This window comes from Barbatula barbatula, assembly GCF_947034865.1.
Source record: "Barbatula barbatula genome assembly, chromosome: 1".
NCBI classification, from domain to species: Eukaryota; Metazoa; Chordata; class Actinopteri; order Cypriniformes; family Nemacheilidae; genus Barbatula; species Barbatula barbatula.
This window is the reverse complement of record NC_136766.1, coordinates 10,209,959-10,232,394: the sequence shown is the minus strand read 5'-3', so window position 1 is coordinate 10,232,394 and position 22,436 is coordinate 10,209,959. Positions and strand designations below refer to the sequence as shown.

General features: G+C 37.1%; 1 protein-coding gene across 4 annotated transcripts in view; it reads left to right on the top strand.

Annotated features, from left to right (window-relative positions):
- The first annotated feature begins 3,681 nt into the window (after window positions 1-3,681).
- The window catches only part of arhgap36 (Rho GTPase activating protein 36), a 29,683-nt gene continuing 10,928 nt past the window's right edge, over window positions 3,682-22,436 (top strand). For 2 of the 4 annotated variants that reach the window (XM_079457066.1, XM_079457065.1), the window contains exons 1-4: window positions 3,911-4,218; window positions 16,614-16,770; window positions 18,923-18,991; window positions 21,413-21,693. In XM_079457066.1, coding sequence (XP_079313192.1) covers window positions 4,126-4,218; window positions 16,614-16,770; window positions 18,923-18,991; window positions 21,413-21,693 — 600 coding nt within the window. In that variant the 5' untranslated portion in view covers window positions 3,911-4,125. Of the gene's footprint in view, window positions 4,219-11,779; window positions 11,941-16,613; window positions 16,771-18,922; window positions 18,992-21,412; window positions 21,694-22,436 lie in introns of those variants that run through there. The other 2 variants (XM_079457064.1, XM_079457067.1) reach the window with 2 other exon arrangements.

The window sequence follows — 22,436 nt, the reverse complement described above, 5'->3', positions numbered from 1 at the left end:
TATAATTTCTCCACTGTGTTGAATTGCGATTAGCAAACTAGCAACTGCTAATTGTTTTGATTATTTGTAGATGAGTTCATGTTGTTATGGGTATAATAATAGACTAGAATGAAAATTCAAACATGGATTTCACAACTACTGATTTGAATTGTCTGTTGTAAATGTTTGATTTATAAATAGCTTTTAGTATTACTCCATACTCCATGGATTATGTAGACTCATTTTCTCTTTCTTTTGCAGAAGTTAAGTTCTGAAACAAGTGGAAGTATCAGGTCCGTAGCCAGCCTATTGAAAGGGGAGCCTATTTTTTTATTCAAAAAGTGGACCTTTATGCAGTTTTTCTCCTTTTGTATTTAATTATGAGGTTCAATTCCTTCGTTTTGGTGACCTTTTAACTTGTGCTGGATTAGCTTGTCTGCTGGTATCTTAACCAGCACGCTTTTTGATGCACCTAAAATATTTATTGCATTGTTGTCAACTTGCTTCCTCGTGTAACACGGTTGATAAGTTTACATACACAGTTCATAAGTTCAAAGACCACGCTAACAACAGAATAGATCTAATGAACTTTAGGGAAATATTAAAAATAATTCTTCTCATCATCATTTCTTGACTCTCTGTCAATGCCTCTTTGCTATGTTTTATTTTTGTTTATATGGCTATTATATTGTAGACCAGGGGTCCCCAAAATATTTTCTGCAAGGGCCACATAATTCTCCCTGTCTTTAATGGGGGGCCAGGTCGGTTTGTAACAGAAAATGACATGGGCCGGAGTTACTACTTGAATTATTGTGGATATTTAAATATGATTTGAGATATATTTATTATGCCTCCTAATGGTAGAATAGTTTATTAATAGTTAATAGTTTAGTGCTACTCAAATTCAGAGATTCGCGCTCAATTCGCGCCGCAAGTAGGTTATCGCGTCTTTGCATTGACTTAACGTGTAAATCACTCGCGCTTGACGCTTCATTCGCGTTTGGTGTGAACACACTATAAGGGATTGATTAAAACAACGACGACTATAATCACATGAAAAAAAATGACTTAAATTCTGGACCTTTGGCAGTGAGGAGCGTTCGTTCGAACCTACCGAACCCCCCTGCCTACGGGCTTGAGTATAACTAGTAGTGTGTGTTGCATACTGGCATAAAACAAAATCTACTAGAACCACTCAAAGTTGTGTCAACCTGTTATAAACACGCCCGCCCATCAGACCACGCCCCCGAGATCGCCATCCCTTTCTGTTTATCCCCGTTCTCAATCCCGGACTTTTGAAGAACATTACCCATCAGGCACCGCGCACTTCACCCGCCATCTTTGATTACACATTCGTCACACCTGTTCACTGTTTGGTTGTCACACTATTTAAGTCGGACTGTTTCATGTTGAGCGTTGTTGTATCCTGTTGTTTTGTAGCGTTTGTCACGTGGAATACCTGCTACTGAGGTTTTGTGCCCGATTACCTGGAGACACTTACCTGAGAAAGAAGTAACTATAGTCGTCGTTGTTGTTGTTGGTGGCCTGAAAGGATGTGATTTCTGAAAATACTTCTAAGAATGATTTCTAAGAATACGTACCTGATATGATTTCTGAACATTTCTACCTGATTTGATTCCTGAAGATTCTTGTTGAATGTGCACGTCATTAAATTATCCCAAAAACTTTACCTGCTGGCGTCCTCATTCCAATTACCATCTGGTCTTGTTACACCTGTTTAATTCAAATCATAAAATGGATAAAAGGTGTATTTAACAAAACCAAATCCATCGTAGTCTGTATATCAGCTCTTTAGAAATGCAACTCAGCCAATCCAATTTCTAACATCGGAACAAACTTGTATTTATTCTGAAATGTCATGGCAAAATACTCACAAACACTGCTTTGTGACTTCTTTATATGAAAGAACTCTTTATTTTTTTGTATGGTTTATCATACTTTTTTGTTTTCTCTTAACTTTATACACTGTATTTCAACAAATGAACACCTAATTTTAAACTTGTTTACTCAAAAGTTTTAAGTACACTTAAATTATACTTTTATAAACCAAAAAGTGGGCCAATTTAGTCCCATGCGGTATTCAAATAGTACACTTTCAAGCATACTTGTCCATTGATATTAGTATACTAACTACATAAAGTATACTTAAAAAATGAACTTCCAAGTATAGTTCAAGACTCTGCTCCTGGCCTACAAGACCACCACTGATTTGGCACCCCCTTATCTTCACTCGCTAATGCAGATTTATGTAGCCAACAGGTCCCTACGCAAACGAACAACGTCTTGTGGTGCGATCCCAAAAAGGTAAGAAAATGTCTCGCGTACCTCCTCTGGATCGGTTCCACATTTGTGGAATGATCTGCCTGCTGCTAGAAGATTAGCAGAATGTGTAGCCATCATCAGGAATCGGCTGAAAACCCCCTACTGGAAAAATTGCTCTGTATACTGTGGTAGGCTATATGAGACCAGTTATTGATTGCGCTTATGCTTTTTGTTGTCCTTATGTGGTTCCAATTGCTTCCATTGTTTTCCTCATCTGTAAGTCGCTTTGGATAAAAGCGTCTGCTAAATGAATAAATGTAACTTCAAGTATACTTCTTTTTGATAAGGGTTGTTTGGGTAAAGCGCGCTAAAATTATCCTTAGGCTTAAAGCCTCTCTTTTACTCTCTTAAAAGAACATCAAGAACTACCACGACATTTTCTAAACACTTATTTCTTTCTGTGTATTGCAGAATTGTCTATCCATCAGGTCATTACAATGACCTAAGGTTGTCGGGGGATAGGAAAGAGGCTGACTACTTGTAGAACTAATAGTTTTTTATAGCTGAATTTATTGTGAAGTACACATTCAGAATCAAACCACACCATCTATTTCAAACACAATAGAGATTTAGTTTTAAAAAAGAATTTACACTTTGCAGCTGCTACACGATAACATACAAAGGCAAAATAACTGAAAAGTATTTTAGGTAACAAAATGGCAAACATGAATCATGATTAATATTAAGAAAATTGGTGCAGCACTTTCTGAAGTATTTTTTTATCATAGCCTAGATGTAAATCTAGTTGTCATTTCTTTCCTTGTGCTTATACACAACACCACCACCACAGAGGATCTTTCCCCTGTTATTACTCTGCATGTCCATTTTGTACCAGTTTTTCTGGTTTGAAAGGCAGTAAAGTGGTAGAGTTTGTAAGAAAACATTATTAAGAGAACAAATGTTTTGTGTGTGGGGCTGTCTTTGGGAAACGTTTGGAAATGTACTGAAGTTATTGTTATATCCATAAAAACATACGATTTGACATTGAACACCGTTGCATTCAAAGAGGACTGTGTGTGCAACTTACTGCATTTAATATTATGTTATGTGAACATTTCTGTTGTTACATGAAATGTTAATGAGATACACTTCACTCAAAACTTTTGGTTCACTTGACTGATATGTAAAATATGTAAAGCCTGATCTGAAGACAGACAGTGTATGAATAAGAATGTTTGAACTTTCAAAAGAAATACCATTTTTTAAATGCTTTAATTCCAATATTTACTTTTGCGTGCATAAATAAAGTGCATCAGGTCACAGTGCTTATTCCAACATTTCAGATCAAAAACTTAAGAGCAAAGTTTACTGAGATAAGAAGCTAATCAGACACGAGCCGAAAGCTTCTCCCAAACCTTCAGACATGCGCAGTGAAGGAGGTGGGATTGGAAGCATAATTCCGTGCTGATCCCATTCAAAGGCACAGCCCACCCTAAAGCATTCACAATGCTTCCTAGGGCAAGCTTCAAAAAGAAGACTGTGAGGTTGTCAAACTCTGAGCTGCCTGCCACTGACACGTTTCCTGTTGTTGACAGCAGAGGCTCTGCTGCGCTGCGTGTATAGGGACTCACATTTTATCAGCTGCAGCGCACACAGACCCACACTTATAAAGCACCCTTTCTCAGGAAGAGCTCCTATCACTTCTCAGATACACAGACAGAGGAAACACTGACATCGAGCTTCTTACTAACACCCTTTAAATGGGATCTGCTCCACAGATGGACTGACTCCCTCTCCAGAGCTTGACTGATGAGGAATTTGTTGTGTTTGCACCTGATCTGAGCGTCTTTGCCAAGGAGTGTTATGGTTTTGTTCTACATGGGATCGGATAAACACTCATCTACACTCATGCAGCCTGAGGACCCGGTTCGCCAGGACATGCAGTTCTACTACGTGGTGAGTAAAAATAACTTAAAGCTGTTTTTGGATTATGTGGACCACTAATCGACCTCCTTGAAAATCTGTGTTTTGTAGCACTAATGCCAATGTAAAAAGGAGAAGTGCATATTCATTGCAAGGGTATGATTTTGTTTTAAACTTTGTAAAAAGTTTAAGAAAAATATGAATTGTTTAAAGATTATACTAAATGCTTTTTATGTTTATTACAGTCTGTGGAAAATATTTATATTGTCTTGTTAAGACTGAGGCGCTGCACTGTATAAAGTAGTGCTTTGTGTTTTAGTGCCACAAGCTTTGGTGGTCTGTTTGTTCCTCCCAGGTAAAAAAAATGTGCACTAAAACACTATTTAATAACATGTTGTAAACTTTTATAAATGTACTGAAAGAGTTTTCACATATTAGGTGTATATCGTCTTTAGGACTATTCATGGTGGCGAAAAATAGCAGATGTTCATAAGTTTATCTTAAAAGGTACCAATGACTGATTTGTGCATATTACGTACAAAATGAGTCCGTGAAAATATAGCACTTTAAATATCTTTAACAATTAAACTGCATTTAATATTAACATAAAATGTATTTTAGTGCACTTTTTTCACCCGGGCTTTGGCGAAATCCCAGTCAACTGGTATTAAAATCACCCTTTCATGCTCAGCAGTATTGGTGAATATAGAAATGGACTTTGATCCATGTGTACATTCTCAGTAGGCTACCATTTTAACTGTTTAACTGGTAGTATAAAGTAGTTTGTTATAAGACGTTTGAACTGATGAACCATTAGTAACTGAAAACACATTGTCCCATTGCAATAATAAATAACCTAATAGCAACTTCTTGAGCGAGTGCAGTCATGTAAATGGTAGCGTAGTAGTCTGTGCGCACATCAGGCTGCCAGTGTGTAATACCTTTTCTTGCAATGCAAAAATCTGATGTTTAGACCTAGATGTGGATGTCCAGTGAAGTGCCATCCACCAGAGCTATAGTTTATTTAGTCTCGTGTAGCCTGACCTTCCTACTGAAGGTCTGGAATTTATTGCCGCTTCCTTTGGCCAAGGCCCGCCCAATAGGCCATATGATTGACATGTAAAGCAACCAATCACGTTTCGCCTTGAGCCACGTTAATGTTTAGAGGCGTGGAAATGTCCCTGCAGTAACAGACCGGTGTAAATTCACGAACGTGTCAAAAGTTAACAGCTACAAAATGATGATAATTTTATGCCGAGAACCTTTCATACTTTTAAGAATTAAGCGTTTAGTCGACCGTCATGATTTCTTATAGCAACTGTTGTGAACACGACAACTTACTTCTTAGATCAGACGGCTTCGTGTTGTTTCCAGGTGGTCTGCTAAAGAACGCTGCTAAAAAGAATTTTTGGTCTGTCAAATTGAAACAATCAGATGACGACTTCAAACCTGCTGAAGTTTTTCCTAAAAAGTGTCCCATATACATCAGACGTTCAGCCAACGGACCGTCTGAGGCTGAGACTATAGTCTCTTTGGATAAATGAAGTGCTATGTGTATAATAAATTATATATTGCATTTTTGCCTGTTGGGACCAATGAGAAAAACACAAAACCAGTCCCTGTTTGTGACCTAATAACCCAATACAGTCTATACACACCTAGTCAAACCTCAGGATTATTGTTGAGTGACCTGAAGTAATCATTTTGTTGCTCCTTTGGGCTTATTTTAAGCAGAATTCTCTATATGTGTTCCAAAACAGTGTGCAATGGAAAAGTACAAAGATTTGAAGCAAATTGTATTAATATTGCCCAACTTCTTGGACAGACTGCGATATAATGAAGACCATATGCTGCACGGATGGGGGTTTGGGGGGCTGGTGGATAGCCTTCTATTTCATTCCTGTCGTGGCACGATACTGTAGCCATCAGCATTCATTAGCAGAAATACATCATGTGAAAAAACGAACAGGACAGGTGCAAACCAGCATTACTGCAGACATCTGTGCTAATTTATGTTGTTCTATGTGACAGAATTTCTCAATATGTACCTTAGTAGCTCAGTTCACATGATGATATGTTATTTCAGAGAGCATGAGCAGTTCATTACGATTGCATGTTTCACTTTTTCTTATAGGAGACAAACCAGGGACGATAATGTTCACAAAATTAAGAGTCTTTGAATATTGATTAGTCGTTCTCCTTCAGCGGCGCACATTCCTGCAGCATTAGTCACCGTAAACAGATCTATGCCGACTGCATGATAAATGAGTGCCACAGATGGGTTGGAATCTCTCCACATAATGCCGTATACATGTCTCACAGCATAATTAAAAGAGGTGTAAAGAAATGCTGAAGTCCGGATTATGATTTGTGGCTAAAGGATAAATAAAAAATATTTATTGGATTAGAGACCATATGGAAAACTTTGCATTTGTGTGTTAGAAAGTCAGGAGCCAGACAGAGAAGGTTTGGATTATCTCTGTGTGTATTTGGACAAATAAAATATTATCTAACAGCCATAGACACTGAATCTGATCACGATTTATTTAGGGAATTAACTTGCATCATCCTGTGCCAGTGCTTATTTCCACCAGATTATCAAAGGGTATGCAAATCAGAGAAAAAGTTTTCTGCCTGCTTTCTGCCCTGGTAAATGGACCACAAATAGTAGTTTTGCGTTAGACACATTAAGCGAATTCTGACCATATTCAGTCATACATATTGTAGGAGAGATCCATTATTCTATCAGGGATGATACTGAACACATTTTGTGTTAGTGCAGGGTGCTAGCCAATCTTCAAAGTCATGTTACATCAAAGCTTATCACCAGCTTCCTCCAATGATGCAACACATGACCCAAACATTTCTTTTTGAAAGGTTTTTATCACAAGATGGATGAACAAGGAAAAGGGTGTTTGACATTCCCAGAACTTCCCTTTTTCACTCCCCTCTTCCCCTTAGACTTCAGACAAGAGCCCACTGAAGGCTCTTCTATGCCTTGAATTGACGTGTACTGTTAATGACGAACGACCTTACTAAACTGTGATTTAAATTGGAAATAATATTGTGTTATTTGGAGGATTTGTGTGTTTCTGCCAGGGGGAAATAAGGCTGTTCTGAAAAATGCTAATAAGCTGTCTTGACTTCATTAGAGACTTCACTAGTTTAAATCTTCCCCGGGTCTTAAGCCGGAATTACAAGGTTAAGACCTTTCATCACGCATGAGTCAAAAGATGTCTGCTCTCGAGAATTTGCCATTTAGACCATACTCTGACTTGAAGTTTTTGACTACAAAGACCAACAAAGAAGTGTTTTATGCGCTCATCAATGCATAAATTCAATTTTCGTTGTTTCTAAAATAGTGTCATCAGATACTTTGGCACCAGTTCATGTCACAAGCCTTTGCAAGCTAAAATGGAATCATTTTACGTGATGTTTAAAAAAAACTCCATGAAAGTAAAATAGCTAAGATTGAATTTACAGGGAGAACAGAGGTAGCCATCCAAACCGATGGCAAATCATACTGGAAGGTTTAGAAGCAGAGTCAAAGGGTATTAATGGAATGCATTGAGATATATTTATCTCTCTGTATTACATCACTAGAGCCTGATAGAGATAGATAGAAATGTGTAAATTGGTTGATCAATAAATAAAAAGCACAGAGTGCCGACTTGTATGGTGTTTGTTGCCGTCAGCAATAATGTCAAAATGTCTGGCATGACAATGACCCAAATGTGCTGCCTATATGGAAAGATCGATTGTTAATGCTACTATGTTTGAACGTTATTCTAAATTCTCCTTTACTTGACATGATGGTTACGTTTGCTTGTTATTTAGCAGGTGAACCCATATATCACCTCTGCCAGGGTTTTGGACTTCATAGGTTCTGACACAACGACACTATAGTCCCATTACCAGTACTCATGGGTGTTATTCATTGTGAATGTCAATCAATGGTGGTTGATGGTGATTTCTTCAGCATAATGGGGCGGAACAGTGGAGAACGGTGCTGATGGGTGGAGAATGTCCTGTTTAGAGAAGCATGGCATTTCCTTTGTGTGACCTCTAGGGATGTTTAGAAGAACAAATTGATGGTACAATAAAACAGAAATAGGATAAAAGGATTGAATGGATGAAAAGAAATGAGATTTAGTTCAACTCCATGTTATGCAATCTGTCCTTTTGACAGATAAAATTAAATCACACTCATCTGGGCAAACTGCCCCACACACACATGGAATCTCTGGTTTACAATCCAAAGTGTTTTACTTTTTTCATGGTCTTTATTTAGACCACCTGTTCATTCATTTTAGTGCATATGTTCCTGGGACCCTATGACCTTGGCATCGATGGCACAGAACATACTTGTTGATTCATCAGAACCATGTGGTGTCTTAGACAGTGTGGGGTGGTTTCTCGGACAGAGCTTAAAGGAGTAGTTCACCTTCAAAATTAAAATTCTCTCATCATTTGCATGCCCACTTGTCATTTCAAACCACTAGAAATGACAAGAGGCTGAGTAAATGATGACAGAATATTCATTTTGAAGGTGAACTACACCTTAAAGCCCAGTCCCAGACTATCTTAAATGTTACTTATCTTGATCGGAAACAACTTGCATTAACATATCTTATAATACATCAGTGCGATTGTTTTGTCTCAAGATGCCCGCGTTTATTTGTAAAGAATGTTGAAAAAAGGCATAGTCCTTGTTTAAATGAATCCCCGTCTGGGAAACGACCCCTGTGCCTTGAATTCGGTCTGTTAGGCTGAGACATATTTATGGACGATTTATGGATGAATAAATATTGTAGCTGTTACTATACATTTCATATTAAGGTAGTCTTAGTTATTATTGAGGTTTACAGTTAAAAAGTTTGCTTAAGTAGTATTAGCAAGTAGAAAACTTGCTTTTATTGCGTGTGGAATGTCAATATGGATACAATATTTATTGTTTTCTTCGTTTGTTGATTCTTCAGTTAGCTTTGTTTTCTTCTCAGTGTCTGTAGACACCCAAACAAGGAAAGCGTGACTCCAGATTTCCTATATTTATATTTGTAACAAGCTTGTTGATGATGGTCGGGCATAAGTCCGTACCACTAATAACAGGTCCTCCATAAATATTAATCCATAACATTTACTGTCTTTTAATATGTAGCTTCTGATTGTAAGACAGCACAAACACACAGTGCCAGCAGTAATAGGAGCTCTATAAACATGAATCATTGCCTTTCTATCTGAGTGTTCCAGAGTGTGCATTAGTCACTGTTACCTTTTGCCCCACAGCATGTCTGAACAGAACTGTGACGCTGTAGAGGCGATAATTATTGGAAGACAGGTGAATGTCAGGATTCAATTTATCTATGCCATTGGATTCATACTTGAATTTGCAACATTTAACATCAACTCATTTCAACAGATAATGCTAACCAGCATTGCCTTAGCTACAAAAACATTTATATGTTTATTTTTATACAGTTTTTATAATGCTATGCTTTTTTGATGATTTATGTGTTTTTAGCCATCTCAATCACAGCCTGTAGTGGGCAATGCAGTAAAACTGTAGTATGGCCTGCACTATGCCATTATTACCATCATCAGATGAGATTGAAGTGATATCCAATATTGAGTCATAAAATGGGTGTTAAAAATAAGTTAGATTTTCCGTACACATCATGAGAGTATCAATTTAGTAGAACTGAGTCACTCTTCCTGACTTATCTGAACTTCCTCACCAAACATGCACACACTGAATTTTAGTGTCCTTAGTTCCTGTTGCTTTTCATCCTGCATCAGGGTCATATTATCCTGTATATTCACCTAACACCACTTTGTTATGGCGAAACAGGACGAGCAACCTTGATGTCAGTGTCAGAGGTCAAACACATGAAACTGAGTCGCACTTTTTTTCTATGGCCGGATATTAAGATTCTCACGTATATGGAAAACCGCCGGGACAGAACTTGAACTTTCCAGCGTAGAATAAAATTCAAGAGTTTGTGAGAATCATCTCTTTTTCATGGCGTTCAACAAATGTTTCTGCCGCTGATTTATTAGACTTTAAATATAAACACAAATCAAAAAGAAATGTTGCTGTTTTTTTAACTAAAGCACGTCACTAAGAATGAATGTTTTATATATCTAACACTCCTCCTTAACATCAGTCAGAATAGTTTTTTAGCACCCTTCTAGGGGACGAAGAAGCTCTTGGCAGCCTGTGTGTTTGTGAACAGTATGATTGTGGATAGATGGTATAAGTGATGAAGACATCTGGACTGCGTTTTCATCATTGGAGACGGAAAAATCCAGAGATAGTTCAAGCACATCCAAGCCCTGCAGATGGTAAATTAATGGCAAATCCATGACATATATATGGCACACAGCCTCACGGCACATTCCAAACACATTATACTGCACTGCACATTTATCACCTCTCCTATAGATGGTGCTATATGTATAGTTTACATAGGTTTCTCTATATCCTGTGCCTATGTACCGTGCAAGGACAGAATAGAGAATAGAGGAAATGTGAGCACTGAATGGAGGGTTATATCTAGAAAGGTGTTTGGGTATTGTGTGTACTGTGTAAATGTTTATAATGTAGGTTTTGTGTGTTGGCTGCTATATGCAGTAGACCTTCTCACCAGTGTGCTCGATCTGTCTGTCAGATAGCTGCACAGAAAAACTCGATTGGGACCATTACCAGAGCTGTCAGATATCAGCGAAACAAAGATTTTCACAAAAGAGCATGTGCACACATAAGAAAACATGCACATGTGGAAATGCATTGGTAAAGCATGATTTTGAGAATTTGATATGTATGCTAATCCTTTTGCTTTTATGACAGCATTTACACAAGCTATATCCTTAGTTTGATGCAGAAACAAATTCTTTCAAATATATTTCTCTGTGTTCATCGAAACAAAGAAATTCCTACAGATTGGCAACAACTTGAGGGTGGAGTAAATTACAGAATTTTTATTTTGGGTGAACTGTTCCTTTAAGATTGTTCCGTGAAAGTAAATATAAGATATTTCTGAATCTTACTGGTAATCGTTATGTTTACATTGAAGAAATTCCAGATTTTCTAAGATGTGGACTCAGACTTTCAGAATCCACTGTAAGAACAAGGGTTTGAACACACAGAATTCAAAAACACTCACACAGATAATGAATGGTATTTTGCCTTGAGGTGCTTTATCAAGTAAATGTGGAATCTGTGTAACAGATCACCAGGAGGTCACCAGGGATTTCTATATAGGCTACTACAATCTATAAAAAAATGTAATGCCTTTATGATAAAAATACACTTTACAAAAAAATTACAAAACTTTTTAAATGTTTTTAACAACAACAGTTAGTTCTGCATATACATTGATAATTTTTTTATGATTGTGTTTGTCTGTGTGTAATAAGGAGTTTAAGTAAACAACGGCTGTGTAAATATGCACTGTGATTCAAGACACAAGGTAGGAAGAGGGGAAACCTTGCGGTGAGAGACATAGGAATCATCTCATGCATCAGTTTAGTCTCCTCCCGTTCTGCTTTACGTCACTCTGTGAGTGTTTTCATGAAGTTTGCTGTTGGCAGCCCTGATTTGCATGAGTACACGGCAGATGGAGAGAACAGACCTCCTTCTTTATCCTCTGCCTCTGTCTGTCTGTCTGACGGACGCTTGCTTCGGATTGGCTGTGCCTGTTGTGCAGTGTGAAGTGTTTGAGGAGATTGCCCACATTTTAAGACCCCAGCCTGCAGGTAGAGTGAAGGGTGTGTTTGGGTGTGTATGTGTCTGTATGTGAGCGTTCTGATTTAACTGCTGACTTAAATATTTCATGATGACAAAGTTTTGTCTGTGATGTTTTACAGTCTGTATAGTATTGATGTTGTGTGTAACATATTAAATTATAGGTAAATGTGATGTTAAAGTATATGCTTGTGGATTATCGTTACTCATAGTGTTCGTCCGCCATGTCCGTTTACACCAGAGGTTTGTTTAAAGTACAGTATACAGTGTTATGTTTTGTGAATTACATTTAAATTTACATTTATGCATTTGGCAGAAGCTTTTATCCAAAGCGACTTACATTGCATTGTACTATACATTTGTTCCTGGGATTCAAACCTATTACCATGGGGTTGCTAGCGCCATGCTCTAACCACTGAAATGTAAGATGTGTAGAGGCAAAAGATTAGAAAGGATTATTGTGTGTACCTGCTTAAATTTATATTATTTTAAACATATATTAAATTATGTAATGGCTACTGAAGAATTGACTTGTTTGACCTTACTTGTTGTTTTTGGCATATTTATTGATCAGATTTGTGGATTGATTCAATAAATATAATTATAAAGAGGACAAAGATTCAGCAAAGTTTCTATTTCACGACTAAAAGAGTCTCTTTCTTGGAGTGTTTAACAATTGTTCCTTGTCAGTTTAGATTTTCCTGTTGTTTTGTCTAACGATTTACAGCAGGGCTCAAATTCTTTGGGATTCAATTCTCTTAAAGTTGACTCTCCCGATGGGAACACTGATTAGGCCACCAGACCACATTACACATGAAATGGTGATTTTCATTTTTTTTCATTTCAAGAGTATTACTGACTTGCTCTAGAGACAAATCATGATAATGAAAACCAAATATATGTGTAAGGAAAAAATGATGTTAATGTTCGGTAAACAAATCTGATGAATGAGAAGTGACCCCTTTCTAACTCTGCTACTGTTTTTAAACTTGCCTAAGGTTTTTTAAGATGTTTTTAAAAGGATGAATTGGTGATCTGTTTGTATTATGTAGTAGTCATTTTATACAGTCGAAAAGAGTTATATAGAGTAATATTTGTTGAATGCTCAGATTCCCTTCATACAGTAGATCCGCTGCGGATTTGTTGCATTGCTCAAATTGGATTGTTTCTTTCTAATTTTACATTTTTAAAATGTTTAAGTTTATGCATTTGCATGTTCACATCCAAACAAGTCATTGATGTAAATGTTCCCCAGCTGTAGCTGAAACTGGATAAACAAGAGAAAAGTATCCCATCATCCTCCATAGAAGTGCACGCAAGACTTACCATGCTTTAAATCCACAAGAATGGTCTGATGGTCTTTGCTAAGAACACCAAGAATGTTACTGGCTGAACTGTTATACAAACACTTGGGAATTGTTTTAAAGGGGCATCTGGGAACTATCAGCATGTTTTCAAACAGATGTATTTTTTATCAAACTTCTCATGAAGCACTATGAGCTAGGTTTTAAAGATCAGGATACAGAGAAAAGACAAATATGGTCTGGGATTTAGAAGTATAGAAGTTTAGAAGTAAAAAAAAATATTTGTTTTCTTGTTTGCTTTGGAGGGTACTGAATCAACAGTTAGATCGTTTCACAAATTTTTACCGTTCTAGTTTTTGATCTGATATTTTGCTTCGGGTCTTGTCATGCACTTGAACCTGTTGTTGTCTCGGTTGTGTGTGGAATATAATTTACAGCACACATTCACTTGTTACAGCCGCCTGATGTGTTGTTGCTTCTTGTCAAACTAATTTCTGCTACTAAATAAATATTGTTACCGCACCAATGCACTATGTGGTCACCTATTATAAAAGGAAAACCAATTTTATATTTCAACTGACACCTTAAATAAATGTATATGCTATAGGTAGACTTACACTGCATTATACTATACATTGTTCTGAGTGTGCAATCTCTGGGATGGAACCCTCGACCTTGGCGTTACTAGCACCATTCTCAAACCACTGAGCTACAGGATATATATAAATAGATAGATATAAAATAGATAAATAGATATAAATTTATTAAAAAAAAAATTCTACAGAATGGCAGCCAACTGGCCAAAATTATATGATATAGTACCATGCAAGCACGGTAGTTTAGTTTAGTTTACAATAAAGTATATAACAGCAGTATATTTTATTCGCCTTTGAGATTTGAGGTTTTAGGTAATTTATTTTTTGCCCTTAGAAATAGCGTCACTGGGAATTCAAAAGCTTTGCTTAGTGTGCCAGAAATGTTTCTTCTTAACTGATGCACATTCATCGTGATGATCTTAGTCTGCACTTAATTTGGTCTAAATGGTTACAGATGTACATTAAAAGTGCATTTTTGACCCTGTGGTTGGAAATGTTAAACCAATATTGTTTTGGAATGTTGAATTTTTATATATTGTGGTACGTACACCGTGAAAAATTTGTTTCATGCCGTTTAGTACTTTGAACTTCAGTGTTTTTCACGAAAGCATTTGTTTTCACTAAATTAATACCCAATAAACATCACGATGTGCCAGATGAAAGATGATGTTGTAGATTTCAGTAGGACCAAGACATGTTTGTGTCTTGCTGTTTTATGAGTTATGCGAAAGATTAAATTAGTTTTTGGGACAGAAACAGAGAGGAAGGGAGAGATTTGGTGGCTTGCTTTACCTGTTGTTTTATCTCTCTATAATGATGTTTACAGTTTACATTATTATGAATATGTAGTTAAAAAATTAAAACTTAGAAGGCAGAGCATTGTGTGTATTGTGTCACTGCATTGAGGAAATTTGGTGTCTTTAATGACATGGAGATAATGGTGTCAACACTAATTGATGGGCATCAAGTTCTAATCTCATTCATTGACCTTTGAACCCTAATGCTGTCAGAAGAAACAGGACACAACCTATGACCTCTTAACACTGCTTAGCATTTGATGTGGCAAAGTGACAGGAACAAAGATACCACACCAAAATGACCAGTGAAAGGGTGTTTTTAATAACTAAATCGTCATGCTATAATGGTTGATGTTGGGATTTTTTACTATCTGTATCTGGTTTTGGTGGTCTGGCAGAATTAATAAATGTGTGTCCTATAATTTTTGGAGTCCAAATGAACTTTCAATTCTAGAAAAAAGTACATTCTGTACTATTTTCTGTCTTATATAACTATTACCTCCTTTTCGGGCAGAACGTTAACCAAATTCACATTACATCCTATAAGACACGATGGGCATTTGAAATCTCACCACTCAAATTGTGACAGATTTATGTTCCTGCCAATCAACATAATGTGACTGACATTTGTATCTGTACTAATGTACATTAACCCTCTCTCTTCTCTCAATCGGTAGTGGTCTAGCTTTTGTTGAAACTATTAACTTTGTATTAGCAACTATCGTACTATTGCTCTTTTATGACATATCGCTTATTGCTGCCTGAATTCTTTGTAAGTCGCTTTGGATAAAAGCGTCTGCTAAATGACTAAATGTAAATGTAAAATGTAAATGTATTTACTTTACTCATAAAATATCATCTTCTGCATATACACAGGCTAAGATATGTAGTTCTGCTGGTGTTCCTTCACATCAAGCTGCAAACTGTTTGCACATGTAATACTATAACTGCTAAGCCAGTGCCATAACATCATTTCAACAAAAGGGACTCAAAGGCTGTTTGTGTTACTGTACTTTACCTGGTGTTTTCACATGATCACACAATTGCAGCATCAGCAATTGTTTACTGTTTCGATCCTTTTCTTATTTGTCATCGCATCAGATGAACTGTACAACACATGTGACGGGATGTATGCTGCCAAGGGAATTGCGCTGGATCATAACATGTCCACCAGCTATTGTATGTTTACCCCATACAGGATCACTGCCAAGTCTAAAAGTAGCTGCCCTTGAATCCAATTAAACAGAGAAGGCTCAAATTTTTTGCTTTTCTATTAGAGGATGTTTTATAGTGTTTAGATCCTTCAGGCTGTTTTGTGTTTTTGGTTGACCCAGACAGGGCCTTTTTTTTGTGAATATTTATCCCGACATGATGTCCCTATAAAAGTCAAGAGTGTAAAACATAACAACAGACTTTATGTGGATTTTAGCCCATGTCTATTTACTCCTAAAAGTAGAGCAAATTTTAAGCACATACAGTAAATGCATCTAAAACGCATTTTAAAATCATTGTGTATTCTAAGAATATGGACAAAAAATATATTCTGTACTACACAGATTTGATCCAATCACACTGCCCAAATCCATCAACAAATGGTGATTCATTGTTTTGATGAAACTACAGCCTATCGGCTAATAAGCAAAAGGTCCCTTCAACGTGCCGCCCAAACTTCCTGTTTCAACAGCACATAGGTAAACACAAGAAACCTGCTCGTAAAATTTTCTATGGCTTCTCTGCACGAGTTGATGGTAGCGTTTAACAGGTCAAAGCAATCTAACCGCAGTATATCATTTTCACGAGGGTCAATCCTAAAAAACTGGGCTGCAGAATTTGTAAATCAGCATCACTTTAAAGAGGTAATTTAGAGATGGGTTGCAAGCAAACTCAAGAAAGTAGACTGTGGCAAAAAACAATGGTTTCCTGTGCTCTTTAATTTCCTGTTCACTGTTTCAGTTCCGTTTTTTCAGTCTGTTTGTCTGTGTCTCAGGGCGAACACACGTGGACCACCATGCTGGGACAGAGCTTGAGGCTGCAGCCGGTTCCCATCCAAAGTCTGTCAGAGCTGGAGAGAGCACGACTGCAGGAGGTGGCTCTTTACCACTTGGAAAAAAGACACCTGGATTTTAAGATCAGCATTCCTAAAGGTACATTTGCAAATAGCTGTGTTTTGTGAATATGTGTGGAAATTTCTATATAATTGTTTTAGATTATTCTACACATATCAGATGCTTTAAAAAACATAGAAATATAACATCACAGTGAATTTACAGGTATTTCAATGAGATTTCAGATTTAGCAGATGAGGGGGTTAAGTAGAAAGAGAGCTATAAAGATTTTTTCCATTATCTTGCTTCAGATCTGTTCAAGTGATAAAAAAAACATTCTGTCATCATTTACTCACCCTTTTTAAATTAAAAACCTGTATGACTTTCTTCCGCATGACACAAAAGAAGAATGTTGTTAACTGGGCTCCATTGACTTGCATTGGTTTTGGGTCAATACAATAAAAGTGAATGGGGGCCGGTGCTGTTCGGTTACTAACTGTCTTCAAAATATATTTGTAACAAATATCCATAAAAGGAAGGAAGGAGACGGGAACCGGAAAACATGTAACATCTTAAATAAATATAAACGTAAACAGACAGTCGGCAGCCCCTCAAGTCTTCTTTTGAGTTTGGCAGAATAAAGAAGGTCATAAAGGATTGAAATGACAAGAGGGTGAGTAAAGTTTGACAGAATTTTTTGGGTGAACTGTCCCTTTAAGCATTAAGTAATTTAATAATGTTACTAATGAAAATCGTTTTAAATGTGTTACCAAAGAAAGCACAATGTTGAATATAAAAGTGTATGTGCACAATAATATAAACAGAAATGTTGCATTGTCATCATTTATCTTTGATATGATTTTGTGTTCGGTTTCTTAACTCCTCTATGCAATTCTGTGTGTTGGTGCTATGAATAATCTCGTGATTGTCCCATTATATCCCACCATGGAAAATCACTTCCCCCTTTCTTTGTTACTGTATGTGGGAAGTGTAATTCCCAGCACGTACCAAAGCACCACATGGTCAAATCACGGAAGGCCATCCTCTGTTCTTTAACATGGAGTTTTAAACTGGCCATCTGTGAGAAGACCACAGCCGGCTGACCCATGGGGAAGCAGCCACCAGATTTTTATGGGAATATTTACAGAACATTTTTCTTCCAAAGGAGAAATTCGTCAGAAATTGCATGGTGGTTTACTTGGCCGCCTCTTTCAGAACTGTCATCGTTGTGTTTGGCAACAATTCTTTGGGAAGATGAATGTTCTACGGACAGTATAAATTAGGCTCTGTAATATAACAGAATTCAGAAAGCATGTGATGATTGATGGATCTCTGAGTTTGAGACTTTTATTTTCGCGTTTCTTGTTGATTAATCCAGGTTTCATCTCAGTCTCATACTTTATAAAAGTGGCTCTCTTACTTTGATAGCCATTCTCGTGCTCGGTTTAATCTCTGTGTTGCACTAAAGTGATTATTTAACCTAAATCAGATAATTGTTTTGCACATCATCATCTCTCTCGTCCTGTCTCTGATGGGATCTAATTGCGGATAAGCCCATGATGTCTTGGCGTGTGGGGATTGAAGGGGTCAGTTGCTATAGAAATAAACTCTCATTTCCTGCAGTCATGGGAACATGACCCCACCTAAAGCCCCTCTGCATGTGCACTCCTCTCTACTTCTCTCTGAACATCATCACAATATCTCTCACATCTGCACATTCCCTCAGATGTTTAATTTAGAGCTCTTTATAAATCAATCCCTGATCCTAATATACACTAGTTTTTCAAAAGTTTCAACTTCTCAACATTTTTTCCTGTGACCTTCAAAACATACGCTTTACAACATAACTTACCTGCTAAAGTAAATCACATTTAAATCGTAATTTCTTAATCTAATTTTTAATTGTAGTTTTATTTGTTATGTTTTACATTTATTTATCCCATTCATTCCTACTGTTCATTATATTTTCTTGTTTTTTTTACAAAAAAAAAACTGTAAGTATTTTTGCTTCTTTCATTTTATCTTAAGCACAGCCTTCACAGTACAATGGTTTTAAATAGCGTAAGCATGCTTGCTTTGGCAGCTCTGTGTCCATGCTTGGGGCTGAAGTTTTCACTTTATTTAGAAAAGTTCAAAAGACATCAGTCATCGTAATAAATATATTTTTATCTTGTTATATTTTAAATTATAAATAATGGTTTCATTTATATATTTGCCTGTTCATAAACCAACTGCTATCTTTATTCTGCAGAGACTCATAAGAGAAGGAAATCACTGCGGAGAAAGTTTGACTCATTCTCAAAAGAAAAGAAAGACAGAGGTAAGACGTAACCACGTCCTTTGATTCAATGCTCCTTTAAGAACATATTAACAGATGTGTAAAACCTCTTAAAAAAGTACAAATAGCAACTGTTTACTTTTAACATAGTTTGGCTTCAAAAAACCTTGCTTTGTGAGGCTTAACTATGTTTGGACCATTTGAACCATGTGAACTGTTCTCCTTAAAGTACTTTAAGTAACCCCTATTTGTCAGACAGCATTCCTGAGAACAGTCTTGTAATCTTTGCGTGATAAAAAACACATGAGACACATACTGTATACTGTACCTCATCATATCTATAGTGCCACCTTTTAGATTTATTTCAACCACCAATGATGGTCAAAGTGTATTGCAAACCTGAGCCAGATGTCAACACAAGTTTTGTTTAAGATAATCTCTTTCACTGGTGAGACAGTGAAGGCAGAACAGAGACCGATAAATGGATGTTCTCCTTGTGGAATCTCTGACCCTGGTGTGTCACAGTTTCTGCAAATCTCCCATTGGCCTATAAAACACACGAGACTAAGACTTTAAGACGCTGAATTCTGTACATCCACTGTAGTTACTTCCAACAATCTGTGCATCCTTGCGAATACACGTGATTTCGGATTTGTATTTCAACTTAGTTTTTAAGTTACAATACAAATAACAGGATTAGCGAACCATACGCAAGTCTTAAAGTGAAAACTCTAAATAATGTTCCTAAAGATACAAAAAATGATTGTTTACATTTAATATTTGCCTTTCTGCTAGATCACCTAGTGTAGTAAAATCACATTTCTTTAACACTAAATAAAATGTTCATAAAAAATTAAATGTAAATATTTATTTCAGTTTTTTCTTATCTTTAAACTAACCATGCTTAAGAATTGTCAAAAGCATTCCATGAATTATTGTTTCACATCTTCTGTTTTTAATTCATCATTCTGGTTTAGTACAATACAAACATTACAAGCTCACTAGGGCTGATTTGGGATCAGTGTTTACCTTTGCTTTAAGTGCCGTTAATATGTAGCTCGTACTGATCTCAGACCAAGCATTAAAGGAGCCACAACACCACCAATTTGGGGGTCAGACGGCTTTGCTTGGCCATGTTCCATGTCATACCGCATGCCACCTGCAGCCGCGGCCTGGCACTTGTATCCAGCATGTGCGCCGAGTTCATGTTCCACGGCGACATGACTGGAGGTCGGGGTGGAACGCAGAACTAGAAGGGTTGATGTTGGGAGGGTAAGGGAAGGAATGTATTTAAAGCAGACCCAATCCCCCTATCCATCCAGCTTATCGGTAAGCTTGCGGCTAGTGGACCAGACTAACCTGACCTGCCACGATACCTTTAAGCCTAGAGGTGGAGATAGAAGAAAAGAGGGGGTAGACGTTATGACCGCTTTTGCAGTGAAGGCATGCTGTTGTATTATTCTTCCAGCCAAAACAGATCACAACAGATAGTTGCTATTTAATAGCGTGGGCATAATTTATTAATCTATATGTAAAATTAACCTTGGATGGGTTCAGTTCAATTACAGGTAAACAGCTTAAAGCGGCCATAACACACAGAGCTATCGCATATCTCATGTTAATCTTGAGTACTTACAGAATAGTATTGCACCCTTTAAATATTTGTAGAGTCTTTAGTTTGATCACATTTATAAAAGACAGATACAGCTGTATGATTATTTCAGAAAACACGTTGTCCGAAAATCTATTAGCACTTTGAAATAGCTTTTAATTGTATGTTCACACAAGATTAGTCATGTAAATATGTTTTTCTTTTCAAAAACCTGGAGTCCTTAAGTCTGCAGGCTGTATAATACGTTAAAGATTTGTAAAGTGTAAACAACGTGTCTTCGATATAGTCCATAGATCTCAAACCTACAGAAATCATTTACACAAAGCATTAGGCCATAATATGATTCATACCCAGAATTATATGATTTAGACTACATTTCCACAAAAACACAGTTTTTGTAAACTTCCAGAAACTTCCTGCACAATCCCACATCTTTTTATTCAATGCTGACGAACATAATAGTCTATTGCCTTTGCCTACTTAGTGTTCCATAAAAATATATTTTGTCTTTGATCTCATGCAGAATGTAAGCAGGTACACAAAAGTAGTTCTATTTAAACATCCGAGTAAAGCAATTGTCTGTGTAAACTAGATAGTGTTTTGGGAAGACATGTGCAGAGTCATTGTTTTCAAAAGCTGGGTTTGACTGATAACACACGCTCCCTTCCTAAAATGTAATGTAAAACATATCTGTCTTTGCGGTGCTTTTACATACTTTATAAAAAAATGATTCTTGATGCATTGTCTTAATTCATCCATTCTTTCCCTATAACTGAGTTCAATTAAACAGTCCATAGATCAGCTGAAATGGCCAGTCGTTGTGCTAACTGTCCTTTCAAACACTTCTGCAGATGTTGCACCTCAGGCATTCGGCATCCCTCTTGCTCAAGTAATTGCCAATGACCGGGCACACAAGCAGCGTCAGGACGCACTGAAAGAGAGCCGCCGGGACTGTCTGGACCTAGAGGCCAGTGTACTACACTTCCGTGCTGAGAAATGGCAGCACAATGGAAACCGGACGTTGCGCAGTACAGCCTCATCACCTGCAGCTGCTTCCTCACCAGCACTGGAGGTTCACAGCAAACCTGTGTCATCAGCGTTCATGGACAATACATCGCGGACGCACAGACGGGTATGAGGAGAATGTAGGACTATTTAGATCAAACACTCTTATGATGGCAACTTATATTTATGATGGAAATTATATTAATTGAACGAGTGCAGATTTATTTTCTGTCTTACTCAATTGGAAGTTTGGGTGGGGAACATATAACTTTTAGTCCCCTTTTGCCCCACACAGCTTTAAATTATGATTTGGCAAAAAATGCCTGACCATTGGATAGTCAGTATAGTCCTACCTCTTTTTTGTTGCTTACGTCGTGTGGTGAAGAGTTGTTGTTGAGAGGAGGAGAGGAGCTTATATGTTGTTTGTATGTATTTGTCTTTTTGCATAAAAAAGGGGGAGAGGACCTTAATGTTTTATATTAAAGATTACAAGTGAAAATGTATTTAAAAACATAATGGTGTGCGTGGATAAATCATTTATAATAATCAATCCAACACTGTGTAAAACACTTAGAATTTTCCTGTCTGATTTCATGGTGACATGCTGTCATAAAACCCAGAAATACATCTATAAGACTTCCATTTCATAAACGTCATAACTTTAGACCCAATAATGGTTTATACAAATATCAAGCGTAGCGTCAGTTCTGGCAGGTCACGTGAGTCTAGCTTGCATCAGCCGATCACATCAGGTGCAGCTTATCCACGTTGACCAATAGTCATACTACACATACTAGACTGCATCCTATTTAAATTGCCTTTCTTTGCCCCTTATCGGCTACTTAATCGTACCGCACACAAAACTTCCAT